The sequence below is a fragment of the Misgurnus anguillicaudatus genome, chromosome 20 (assembly GCF_027580225.2).
Source record: "Misgurnus anguillicaudatus chromosome 20, ASM2758022v2, whole genome shotgun sequence".
In the NCBI taxonomy this organism is placed as follows: Eukaryota; Metazoa; Chordata; class Actinopteri; order Cypriniformes; family Cobitidae; genus Misgurnus; species Misgurnus anguillicaudatus.
Window position 1 is genome coordinate 36592925 of NC_073356.2, and position 14163 is coordinate 36607087.

At 46.3% G+C, this 14163-nt stretch overlaps 2 protein-coding genes across 2 annotated transcripts in view; both read left to right on the plus strand.

The window, feature by feature from the left end:
• ggcta (gamma-glutamylcyclotransferase a) overlaps positions 1-14163 on the plus strand; it is a 439956-nt gene that overhangs the window by 88697 nt on the left and 337096 nt on the right. The gene's annotated exons all lie outside the window — the stretch shown is intronic.
• Positions 1205-2686, plus strand: LOC129454826 (endonuclease domain-containing 1 protein). The gene is made up of 2 exons (XM_055219405.2): positions 1205-1637; positions 1730-2686. The coding sequence occupies exons 1-2, from the start codon at positions 1314-1316 to the stop codon at positions 2381-2383; spliced, it is 978 nt and encodes a 325-aa protein (XP_055075380.2). The 5' UTR covers positions 1205-1313; the 3' UTR covers positions 2384-2686.

Consider the following 14163-nt stretch of genomic DNA (forward strand, 5'->3'; position numbering starts at 1 on the left):
CTCATCTGACTCATTGGTATGAAAAGAAAATTATCATCACAAACTGACATATCAGTTAAAGTTAAATATGCAAAATCCAAGGCCAACAATTCCCACACACAATATTATTAATACAACCAGTCAAATGTAAACTAGAAATTCTTTGTTGCACTTACATTTTTCAAAACTTGAATTTTTCATTACATGTAATTTCAACTTTCTTATAGTGGGGAGTTGCTATAAATGATAAAAATGAAGTTGAAATAAGATAATTTACCTTAATTTATAGCAACTCCTCACTATAAGAAAGCTGAAATAAATGGTTAATTCAAGTTAATTACATTTAAATATTTAAATGCAACAAGTAATTTTTACAGATTATGATTTTATTCATTGTAGTAAGATTGTTTTGGTCAAGCAACACAATGTAAATTTAATTATAAAACGGTTAGTTCCAAGCCTTGATTCTGATTGGTCAATTGGTGTGCCTTAATTTACGATAAAACACTGCTATGACCGCTTTACCCAACGGTTCTGTTTATCACTGCACCCTTAGCAACACCCTTAGCAACCACACGTATCAGTTTGTTGTTTTTATTTGAGCTTTAATATTACACATTTGAACACATTTTTGTTCATGGTCAGGGATTATTTTTTCTAGCGGAAGGAATGCTTTTTATTGATTTAACTTCATGAAAGTTGCACTAATATTTATTTTACTTTAATATTGTGTGGTAACCGTTTTACAAAAGCAATAAGGTACTTGAGGCAAGTGCTGTATCGTGAATAAGTAACGGCTGAAGGGGTTGCAGGCACGACGCACGCCCTTCAGCCGTTACTTATTAACAATACAGCACAGCCTCTCGTACCTTATTGCTTACTTATCAGTCACAGACAAAGTCAAGAAAAAGTCAAGCAGAGAAGAACATAGAATGCAAGACACAAAAATGATACAAGGAACAAAGTGATTTGAGTAGTGCTGATATCAGGAGACAAGGTTTGTATATAAAACCTTAATAAAATACAACTACAGAACAAATAAGAGTCCAACATTAACACTCTGTATTATAATGTACTGTTTTAGTGCAGACTTGCGCTGGATGGGATGTGTGAAGAAAAACTAACATTCTGCCTAAGTGTAGTATGTGACATTTGAAATTTAAGGAATAAGGCGTGTACATCTGTGTGTCTGCGCGTGCGTGTGTGTGTGTGTGTGTGAGTTAAACTATTTAAGTGTGCAAAGGAGGAACGTCAACCAAAAAGAGGTTGTTATCATTGTGAGACATTTGTGTTTAGTCATTTCAGCGTTGCGTTTAGCGTAAACACATTTAAGAATGCGTCTGTTTGTTGGGAGCGTTATCTGTGTGCTGCTGGCTCTGAATTTTCCAGGCATCGTCTCTAAACTTGAAAACAATATCACTCAATGCGGTGACTTCTTTTTCCAAGGAAAAGCTCCAGTTTTTCCAGAGATTCTGAATGATTCAGTCACACAGAATGATTCTTATGAAATAATTTGTCAGACATATAAGAACAAGAGCAGGTTTGCAACGCTGTACAACACAACAAACAAGATTCCCATTTTCTCTGCTTACAAATACACATACCAGACAACCAACAGACTGGGACAGATGGGACAACTTTGGATGACTGAGTCGCAGGTTTGTTTCTATTTTTTATGTATGTTAGAGTAACATATTTTTATGTGATGTTGTATTATACACCCTGTCTTTGTTTCTGTCGTCTTCTCAAGCTTGAACCTTTAGGTGTTGAAATGAGTGAGCCATTCGTCAAACAGGCTAGAAATCAAGACTACTGGATAAAGAAAAATATATATAAGTATATCCCCGGTGCTTTATTTCCTATAAGACACGCAGCTGATAATGAAACCGCTGAATCTACATTAACACTGACCAACAGTGTGCCACTGAAAGACGACTTCAGAAAAGGACTTTGGAGTCTTGTGGAAAATACAACGAAGGAAGACATGGACATTAACTGTCGTGATAACAATAACAACATTGTTGCCTATGTGCTGACAGGAGCTATACCTGGTAATGAAACTCTGCATAACAGAGTAAACATACCATCACTCGTGTGGACAGCATTTTGCTGCTTTAACAGAACATCATTATACTCTAGAGGTTACTGGGCTGAAAACAAACCAAGAAATGAGACCGAAATCGATCTCAAAAGCCTCGATGATTTACAAAAGTTCTTGCGCACAAACTTACAAATAGAAGTGCAGCTGTTTAACAACAACTGCAGTGTGAATGCATCTCAATTAAGACCAATACTAAATGCATCAGAATGTCACAACAAATGTCATCCTTTGTTACAATATGTTACAGAGTTTATCCTTTATATCCTTCAAGGCATTTCCAACATGCTGGTGTCGACAAAATAATAAAAAAATATGCCTTATATAGCTTACAATTATACCGTACACAATTGCAATAATATTACTGCTGCATTTCTGTGTATGCTATATTTTTCTTTGATATATTGGTTAATTTAATCTTCAGCAATGCATCATATTCTCCAAAATTAAAGCTAAAAGTTTTTTGTTCAAAGCATAGTATTGGTTTGGCAGATCAAATTCCTGAGAATTTAGAATAATAATAAATGCTTTTTTTCAAAAATCTGTATTAAGCAAATGTTATCAATTGCAAAAAAATGTGTAAAAACATATCTTTAATAAAGCTTGCAAATGCAAATACTGGCATATCAGACTCATGTGTGTGCGCGTGTGGTTTATATTATTCTTTAAACGTGATTTATGGGAACACAGGAAGTGTCCCTGTAAACTAAATGGCTTAAAAACAGGGTTTGTACACATTTTACCAATACATTTCCATGACTTTCCCATTACTTTAAAGGCAAAAATCATGACCCAGAAAATTCCATTTATATATAATAAAGAATAAAAATTCAATGAAAATTTGCTTTTTGCCTTGAATAATGACAGCCAATTTGTTGTCTTACAAAATGAAAGTATATTTAACACTGAACCAGTAAGATGGTTACAGGTATATAGGTTTACATACCTACAGTAAATAACGTCTCGGTTACGTATGTAACCCACATTCCCTGAAGGAAGGGAACGGAGACGTCACGTCATGACCGACGAATTGGGAACTCGCTTAGAGAGACCAATCTACTTCGAGTACTACTAAAACGCCAATGAACTTGGCATTGAGGTATTTGCATAATGCTGATGCCGCCCCGCCAGGTGCGTATATAAGCAGCAGGTGCAAATAAGGAAATTAGCTTCTTTTTCGCTGGGAAAGCCAGGAGAGTGTGACCGGCCGATAAACAGCAGGGAGCAGCCCTGTGGCGACGGGACGTGACGTCTCCGTTCCCTTCCTTCAGGGAACGTGGGTTACCTACGTAACCGAGACGTTCCCTTTCAGTCGGTCACTACGACGTCCCGTCGTGACCCATAAATTGAGAATCCCTACCACAATGCCCCTAGGGGCGGACCTCTTCCAGTGTCTGCGTAAAGCCCTCCGGTTCCACTTAAGGAGAAGGAGAATTAGGTTTTAAGGCAGAAGGCCGGGCACTAGATGTTCCTTTAACCCCACAGTTGTGCCAGTGACTGGGAAGCGCCCTATCTGAGCGGGATAGGAACGCTGCGGAACCCACCGCCCCGTTAAGGGCTAATGGTGGGCGAAAGTCAACCGTAGTTGAGGTATAAAGACAGCCGTGGCTGTGTAAGCAAAGCAGTGCTCTGCTGAGGGAAACGTGGGCTAATAGGATTAACACCACGGAAAAATACTCACAAAGGAACCCGGTGGGACGCAATGTGGATGCCCGATCCAAACACATAGGTTCGCGAGGATACAGCTAGTGAGAGGCTCTCAGCCAATGCTCCGCAACATCAGGCTGCCAAGGCAGCGGAGGAAAACAATTCAAACCATTACGCATTTTTGTCTTAATGGCCTTCCATACTGATACTCAATTTGGAGCACCAGTTGGAGGCTGCTAGCCGACCTGGGAGCCTGTTCTCTGTGCTTCCCCTAACGAGGAAAGGACACGAGAGGAGACAGGCTCGACACGAACACTGTAAAATCTGATGAACGTATTAGGTGTCACCCAACCAGCAGCTCTGCAGATGTCTGTTAGCGAGGAACCACGAGCGAGTGCCCAAGATGAGGCAACACTTCTAGTAGAGTGAGCTCTCAAATTAAATGGACAAGGAATGCCCTGCAGATTATTAGCAAGGGCGATAGTATCAACTATCCAATGAGACATCCTCTGCTTAGTGACAGCTTTCCCTCTCTGCTGACCACCGTAACAAACAAAGAGCTGATCTGAGGTCCTGAGGCTTTGTGTGCGATCCGAGTAGAGGCGCAGAGCGCGTACGGGACATAATAAAGCCATGATTGGGTCTGCCTCCTCTGGGGGCAGCGCTTGCAAGCTCACCACCTGATCTCTGAAGGAAGTGGTGGGAACTTTGGGCACGTAGCCTGGCCTGGGTCTGAGTGTTACGCTCGAGACATCAGGACCAAACTAAAGGCACGAATCGTCGATGGAGAATGCATGAAGGTCACCTACCCTCTTAACAGAGGCCAATGCGAGCAGGGTCAGAGTTTCATTGATAAAAACTTCAGACTCACAGACTGCAAAGGCTCGAACGGGGGTCCCTGCAGATCTTTCAGCACCATAGACAGGTCCCAAGGAGGAATAGAGGGAGGGCGCGAAGGATGAAGCCTTCGTGCGCCTCTTAGAAATCTAATAATTAAATCGTGCTGGCCAACCGATCTGCCGTTTATTAAAGAGTGATGTGCAGATATAGCGGCGACGTCAACTTTAATGGTGGAGGGTGACAGCTTACCATCTAACCGGTGTTGGAGGTGTGTAAGCACGATATTAATGGGGTATTCTCGGGGTTCCTCGCCTTGCGAAGAGCACCAATCGACGAAAAGGTTCCATTTAAGCGCGTAAGCCCATCTTGTGGACGGCGCTCGAGCCGCGGCGATGGTGTTAGATACCGCTTGCGATAAATCACCTAAACCTTGTGTGCACTCAACGACCATATGTGGAGATCCCACAGGTCGGGCGTGGGTGCCATAATGTGCCCCCTCCTTGAGGAAGAAAGGTCCTTCCTCAGGGGAATCCGCCAGAGAGGGGCTGTCGCGAGGAGCATCAGTTCTGGAAACCAATTCCTGGTCGTCCAGTAAGGCGCGACCAGTAGAAGGCTCTCCTCGTCCTGCCTGACCTTGCACAGTGTCTGTGCGATTAAGCTCACTGGTGGAAATGCGTATTTGCGCATCCCCCGCGGCCAGCTGTGTGCCAACGCATCCACGCTGAGGCTGCCCTCGGTTAGTGAATAAAATAGGCCACAATGGGTATTGTCCGGTGACGCAAACAGATGTATCTGCGCACGACCGAACTTCTTCCAAATTAGCTGAACCGTTTGAGGGTGGAGTCGCCATTCGCCGGGGCGCACAGCTCGGGAAAGCACGTCTGCCGCTGTATTGAGCGAACCCGGAATGTAAATGGCACAAAGGGACCTCAGATGCTTCTGACTCCAAAGGAGGAGATGACGAGCAAGATGCGACAGGTGACGAGAGTGCAAAAACCGCCTTGACGGTTGATAACGCAACAGTCGCAATGTTGTCGGTGCCGACTAATACATCCTACCCTCGCATCTCTGTAGCGGAGCGTACGAGTCCCAGATATACAGCCCACCGCTCGCGGCAGTTGGGGTGCTATGCACACCCCTGAGACTGCAAGCCCGTCCTACGTGACTACGTCCTACGCGTTAAGTCTCTGTGCTCGCAAGCGTCCGCCGAGAATTTGCTATTATAAGCCAATCGTCGAGGTAAGCCAATATGCGAACACCGCTCTCTCTCAGGGGCTTTAACGCCGCATCCACTACTTTCGTGAATACACGGGGAGAGAGAGACAACCCGAATGGTAGTACTTTGTATTGGTATGCCTGCCCCTCGAACGCAAAGCAAAGAAACGGTCTGTGGCGAGGGAGAATAGACACAAGAAAGTACGCGTCTTTCAGATCTATTGCTCCAAACCAATCTTGGGGGTGTATTCACTGAAATATCAGTTTCGGTGTTAACATTCTGAAGGATCGTTTTTGGAGAGTCCGGTTCAGAACGTGCAAATCCAAGATCGGTCGTAACCCACCGCCCTTCTTTGGAACTATGAAATATGGGCTGTAAAAGCCTGAGCTCATCTCAGCTGGAGGGACCGGCTCGATCGCGTCCTTCGCCAGGAGGACATCGAGTTCTGCACGCAGTACATGTGCATCGGACGCTTTCAATGTAGTGAAATGAATGCCCGAGAATTTGGGTGTGTGCCGGTTGAATTGAATTTCGTAGCCGAGGCGGATTGTGCGTAATAACCAATGGGACGGGCTGGTAAGCTGAATCCAAGCTTCCAGAGACCGTGCGAGGGGAATTAACGGCACTAACGGAGAGCTCGCGGTGGGGCAGACGAGCGGAACAGGTGAGACTGCCGGTGCGTCTGCTGTGACAGCATAAACATCTACAGTATGTGTGTATGTGACACTGACCTGAGCCCGCTGAAGGTAATGGTCGTCTGGTCTCCTCTGCGGAGAGCGCAGACTCCAATGAGGGTGCTGGTGGTCCGGTCTCCTCAGCGGAGAGCTCGGACTCCTCAGAACACCCGCTGGCGATGGAGGAGAGGGAGGATGAGCATGTGAATGCCCGCTCACGGCTCTCTCAATCCTCAGGAGACCTGGAGAGGGAAGAGGAATGCACTCTTAGTGTGGTCTGTGGGTACCGGTTAGCGGAACAGCAGAATGAAACCAAGGATTTTCCACCCAGCCCTCCTCCGGGGGAAGGAGCGGTGTGTTCACCGTCTCCCGAAGAGTGATCCCATCCGATTCCAGGTAGCACGCTTGGACCTTTCTTACCTCCATAGGTGGCGGGCTGAGCGGGCAGGGCGGGCTTGTCACAGCGGGTTCCTCAGCCTAGAGGACGATAATAGCCATGACATGCGCCCTCTGCGAAGAGCAGGCTGAGGTGGCGGCGTAGATGGACCGGAAGGGGGCACCTGGCTTCCGACGCAGCATGATGGCCTCAGTCTGCTGGAGTCGAGTACTGCTGTAAAGCACTCTACCACATCGCCAAAAAGGCCAGTCTGGACATTCAGGAGATGATTCTTATCGACCTCACTCATGTCTGCGAGACACAGCCTGAGATGGTGTTCCTGGACCAGTAATGTGGACATCGCACAACCAACAGCCTGGCGGTGACCTGGACGCACTGATGGCTGAGTCGTGACCTCCCTGCGTGACATACCTGCGGCAACATCGTGTAGTGCAAGGGCCGCCTCATCGCGAACCTGATTTGCAGATGCCGTTCGTGCGGACGACTGCTACCGGTTGGTGAGGAAAGGACAGGCTGTCCCCTCCATAGTCGGGACATCACCATACCTTTAGCAGCCCGTGAATCGAGAGAGGTGAGGGGTGAGGGCTGAAGGGGTCAACATATACCGGCAGTCTCGTAGAACACGAGCCAACCGTTCTCCATTGGAACTGCTGCTGCAGATCAGCACTGAGAGCCAGAGGACATACCTGCTGACCGATTCAGTACTGTGATGCAGAAAAAAAATCCAAAAAATTTCCCATGGCACCTTTAACCGAGCTCCGCAACCGAAGGGGCGGGGCGTTCCCCGCATATCCGCGAGGGCATGCTCTTGCAGTGAAAACATGAACCCTCCACAAACGCCGTCTCAGCGTGCTGAATGCCCAACACGAGAGCCGGAGATTGTGACCATCTTTGAACCCATACATTTGCCGCATCCGGAACTGCACGGACGAAATTACGTCTTTAGAAAGACGCACCCCGCCGTGACACGAGAGAATGGCTGTCTTTAAAAAGACACAAATTCCACCCGTGCTGCTCCTTTAAAGGAAAAACACTCTTTAGCTGTGCTGAGTTGATGAAGCGCGCAGGGAGAGGCAACGCACACACTCAGACTCAAGTTCAAACTGAGGTGAAGATCCGCGAGCTTCCACTGCAAAGGCTGGAATCCCCAATCAACTACGAGCCAGCAGCGTCTTCCCGAGCAGGTAAGAGAGCATCTCGATAGCAGTAGATCTGCCGGCTTTTGAAGCGAAAATAGCTAATTTCCATATTTGCACCTGCTGCTTATATACGCACCTGGCGGGGCGGCATCAGCATTATGCAAATACCTCAATGCCAAGTTCATTGGCGTTTTAGTAGTACTCGAAGTAGATTGGTCTCTCTAAGCAAGTTCCCAATTCGTCGGTCACGACATGACGTCGTAGTGACCGACTGAAAGGGAACTGGGAAGCAGCAGTATTAACTCTTTCCCTGCCATTAAGAGAAAACATTTTCTGCTAATGACCATAGACAAAATATACGTATGCCTCATGATGTGCTGGAACGTAATCTAATGTCGCCACCACATTGGATGGGTCTCCTTACTCTAAACTGAGTCAATCAGAGTCAACAGAGAGCAACTATGCCCGTATTTTGTGCAGCTTACAGTTTCAATAACCGGCGCAGTACTGATACCAGATCACATGGGATTACCTTTCACAAGATTGAACAATCATTTTGGTTATTTTTACCATTAATAATATTATGTCATCGTAAATAACGTTACTGACTTGTAACCAAACCGTGTGAAAATTCTGTAAAAATTAGTTATGATTATTGTGTCGTGTGTGTGTCTGGGGCACACCCCAAATTAGTGTGTATGTAGTTCAGTAAACTTGTTAAAAACATGTGACTTGAGGCTGAGCACTAATTGGCTGGTTTCAGATCCGCTTTGGGGCACAGCACTGTGCGCTTTTGTTGTAAGCAGACCATCATTGTTTTTTGAAGTTTTTGACCTCGTCTGATTGGATTGTTCTCACAGTCTCATGCGTGTTGGAGATTGTCATGTTACTCAGTAACTGATGGTTACAGTACTAATCAGTGGAAGCAAGTGAAACATCTTGAGTTGAAGAATTAAGAAAGGATTAAGAAGTTTGTACCAGATCAACCAATGGAGTCAAATGATTGCAGTCTGTGTGCGTCCACCACTTCTTATGGCAAAAAGAGTTGGCTAGCTGGATACAATGTAAGTCATGACTTTTATTGTTATTGTTTTCCCTGTTTGCTGTTTTACTGAAATAATGTGGCGTGTTTGAGCTGGCTTTGCGTGGACAAACTGAGAGGGAGAGCTCAGATAATCCTGCTATATTCAATGGCTTGGTCGATTTTGTTGTTATTGGAGTTTAAAAGAGCACCCACAAGAATGCCACAGTGTTTAAGAAACGTGCAGAACGAGCTGTTGGACTGTATGTTGTCTATTGTGAGGGACATGTGCTTGTGCTGCGCTATTTTTGCGAAAAGAAACGTACTGGCCTATCATTAGGCAACTTTAGTGTGTGTGTGTGTGTGTGTGTGTGTGTGTGTGTGTGTGTGTGTGTGCCTGCAAGCGTGCCTGCGTGCATGCGTGTGTGCGTGCGTGCGTGTGTGTGTCTGGGTGTGTTTGGTCGTGTTAAAAGAAAAGTCTTTGAAGGAATATTTATTTTTTTAAGCAGGAAAAAGAAAACATTTTCACAGATTGCACTTACAACTTAATTTCAAGTCATGTCCAGTTGGTGGCAGTGTGTTGATCTAATGCAATGCGACACACCATCAGAAATAATCGACAGTCCTGATCTTGTATTGTAATTTTATATAATGTATATAATGTCTATACTAATGATGCTTTCCTGACAAATTTCTACGGTAATCTGTAATTCCGCTATTATCCACTAGAAAGAGATCTTACCCAATAAAAAAAACTGAAGCGAAACGAATTCAACAATAGTTTAAACTCTGTGTATGTTTTGATCTTCATTCTGAATCTGATCTCTAACAAAATGCCTTTTACAAAAATGCTATTATTTCAGCTTTTTGCTCAAAATGTGTCTGTGTTTTTTTTTTTGTTTTTTTTTTTGAAGAAACCTACCCATATTTAAGAGGTTATAAAAAGAGAACTAATGACAATTGGATGAAATGTTTTTTCCCGTTTTGTTTGTTTGTTTGTTTCTTTGTTCGAAAGCAGAGGGTTATTTCATTTGATATATTTGTAAGTTTATATGTTTAAAGAAAACAAATTCCTGAAGACATTTTGTAAAACTTTTTTTGTAAAATCACAAAAAAAAAGGATGTCGGGCAACTTAAAAAAAAGGCAGGCGGGGAAAGAGTTAATTCATTAAATAACACTGACATCACCTTATAAGGCTACAGTGACAAATACAAACTGTCTTCTAAAATACAAGATTTTAACATGACCGCATGTAGTCATGATGGGGCAAGTTATAAATTTACTAGCAGTTCAGCTTTATATTGATAACTAAATGCTGTGCACAGAAAAAGAAATGCAGCTATTTTAATGCAGGCACTGGCAGCACGGCCATTCAGAAGACGTCCCCATATATGGGAAAGACAACTTCAGCAGAAACGTCTCGGTTACATATGTAACCCTCGTTTCCTGAAGGAAGGGAACGGAGACGTCACGTCGTGACCGACGAATTGGGAACCGCTTCGCGGGTGACCTATCTGCTTCAAAAAACCTTTAAAACGCCAATGAACTTGGCATGCAGATAATTGCATCTGCCGGCGCCGCCCCGCCGCACAGGTATTTAATGAGCGGCGGGTGCAGTTGTCAAATCAGCTATTTTTTGCTGAGAAAGCTGGACAGAAAGAAAAAGTGTCCGGCCGATATCAGCAGTGGAACAGCAAACTGTGGCGACGGGACGTGACGTCTCCGTTCCCTTCCTTCAGGGAACGAGGGTTACATATGTAACCGAGACGTTCCCTTTCAGTCGGTCACTACGACGTCACGTCGTGACCGACGAATTGGGAATCCCTACCAAAGCGCCACTGAAGCTGACCCTTCCAGTGCCTGCGTAAACCCTCCGACTCTCCTCTTTAAGGGAACGGAAATGGGGTTGAAGCAGAGGCCGGTCACTACTTGTTCCTTAACCCACGATAGTGACTAGGCGAACTGGGAAGCGAACTCATCAGGCGGGACTAAGATCGCTGCGGAAGAAAAACCCTCTAGGGGTCTACCACTAGGGTGATAGAAAAAGACACGAAGTCTCTAAAAAATACACTCTCTTAGCAACACTAGAGGCGCGGAACGAACTCCGCTAAGGGAAACGTGGTAAATCATAAACTTTCCACGGAAATACTCACAAAGAAACCACTAGGGGGCGCAATAGAGACAGAGCGCAGCGCGTCACAACCTGAAAACCACGCCCACCGGGGGGGAAAGCAATCCAACAGCCTCCACCGACCCCGCACTGCAAAAGGCCGCCTCCCTGTCATTTCCGGCCCACAACAAAAAACTGAACAATGCCCAAAAGCTGCCCCGGGACAACATGTACAGCTAACAAGCCAAAGAACACAGAAACAAGTCTCTACAAGCTGTCGAGCCGCAAAACCCAGTCTCCAAGGAGAACAAAGTGGATCGCCGACCACGCCTCCCCCACTGGACGCAGCCCTACCAATAGAAGCACTACGAAAAGTTGCCTGCCTCCACTTCCGTGTCCAAACGCTCGTTTTTTGAAGTCGACAGCCCACAAAAAATCATTTATTTATTTTTTTTGGCGTGTTAGATGTACACCTTGTCACACAGCAGCTTTTAGGTATTATTCTGTTTTTAAGTTTAATCTGTAAATAAGTTTTTATAAGCTGTCGACCCCAAAAAACGAGCGTTCAAAGACACAAAAATGGACACAGGCAACCCCCCATAGCACTTCCACTAGTAAAACTGCGTCCACTGGGGGAAACGTAGTCGGCGATCCACTTTATTCTCCTTAAAGGCTGGGTTTTACGGCTGGACAGCTTATAAAAACTTATTTCTGGGTTCTTTGGCTTGTTAGCTGTACATATTGTCACACAGCAGCTTTTAGGCATTATTCAGTTTTTTGTTATAAGCCAGAAATGACAAGGAGGCGGCTTCTCGCAATACAAACTCAATGGAGACGGTTGGATTGATTTCCCCCCCGGTGGGCGTGGTTTTCAAATTTGCATAACGGCGCTCTGTCTCTATGTGGGCGCTAGCCTCACCCAGATAGTCAAGAATACATCTAGTGAGAGGCTGGCAGCCGATGCTCCGCAACATCGGCCACCAAGCGGTGGAAAAAGACAAAAAACATTTTTTGTAACGTTTTTGCCTTAATGGCCTTCCATAATGGTGCGGTTTCTGCGCAGCCAGAAAGAAAGGCTCCAAGCCGACACAGGAGCCGTTCCTCGATGTTCTCACTGATCTGACGAGAGAACTCGAGAGGATACCGGCTCAACACGAACACTGTAGAATCTAGTGAACGTATTGGGTGTCGCCCAGCCAGCAGCTCTACAAATATCTGAAAGCGAGGAACCACGAGCCAAAGCCCAAGATGAAGCCACACTTCTGGTTGAATGGGCTCTCAAACCAAAAGGGCAAGGAATGCCCTGTTTCTCATAAGCCAGGGCGATTGTGTCTACAATCCAGTGAGACATCCTCTGTTTAGTGACAGCTCTCCCTTTCTGCTGACCACCGTAACAGACAAAGAGCTGCTCTGAGGTCCGAAAGCTTTGAGTGCGATCCACATACACACGTAGTGCACGTACAGGACATAACAAAGCCATAGCTGGGTCTGCTTCTTCCAAAGGCAGTGCTTGTAAGTTCACCACTTGATCCCTAAAGGGAGTAGTGGGAACTTTAGGCACGTAGCCCGGCCGGGGTCTCAGTGTAACGCTGGATTCAGCCGGCCCGAACTGAAGGCACGAATCGTTGACCGAAAATGCATGAAGATCCCCTATCCTTTTAATAGAAGCCAGTGCGAGGAGCATCAAAGTTTTCATAGTGAGAAACTTGACACTCACCGTCTGCAGAGGCTCAAACGGGCAGTCCCTGAGAGCATTCAGCACCATGGACAGGTCCCAAGGAGGAATAGAGGGAGGACGCAAAGGATTCAGCCTCCGTGCACCTCTTAAAAACCTAATGACCAGATCGTGCTGACCCACAGATCTACCGTCTATGGGTGCATGATGCGCGGATATTGCCGCGATATCTACTTTAATAGTAGATGGTGACAGCCTCTTCTCCAAGCGGTGCTGGAGATATGAAAGCACAATACTGATCGGGCATTCTCGGGGGTCCTCTCGTTGAGAAGTACACCAAACAACAAACAGGTTCCATTTCAGCGTATACGCCTGTCTCGTAGACGGCACTCGCGCTGCAGCGATGGTGTTAGATACCGCCTGGGGTAAATCACCTACAACCTCCGCGCCCCGTCCAGAGACCACACATGGAGGTTCCACAGATCGGGACGGGGATGCCATAATGTGCCCCCTTCTTGAGACAGAAGGTCCCTCCTCAGGGGAATCCTCCAGGGAGGGGCTGTCGCGAGGAGAGTGAGCTCTGGAAACCAACTCCTGGTGGCCCAATATGGAGCAACTAAAAGAATTTTCTCCTCGTCCTCCCTGACTTTGCACAATGTCTGTGCAATGAGGCGCACTGGGGGAAATGCGTATTTGCGAAGACCTCTCGGCCAGCTGTGCGCCAATGCATCCACGCCGAGTGACCCCTCGTTCAGTGAATAAAATAGGCGACAGTGGGTTGTTTCTGGAGATGCAAACAGATCTATCTGCGCTCTGCCGAAACGTGTCCAAATCAGCTGGACCGAATGAGGGTGGAGTCGCCATTCGCCGGGGCGCGCTGCTCGGGAAAGCGCGTCTGCCGCTGCGTTGAGCGACCCCGGGATGTGAATGGCACGAAGAGACCTCAGATTCTTCTGACTCCAAAAGAGGAGATGGCGGGCGAGATGCGACATGTGACGAGAGCGCACTCCGCCTTGGCGATTGATATACGCAACAGTCGCAATGTTGTCTGTGCGAACTAATACATCCTTGCCTCTCAACTCGCTGCTGAAGCGGACGAGCGCAAGATATACAGCCCACAGTTCTCGGCAATTTATGTGCCAATGCAGCTGGGGTGATGTCCATACTCCTGAAGCTGCAAGCTCGCCATACGTGGCTCCCCACCCCGTGTTGGAGGCATCTGTGCGTACTATTGCATGTCTGGAGACCTGTCTCAGTGGCACCCCCGCCCTGAGAAACGCTGGGTCTGACCACGGGGTGAAAGTGAGACGGCATTTCGGTGTGATCGTGACACGGTGAAAGCCGGTTAACCACGCTCTCCTCGGGA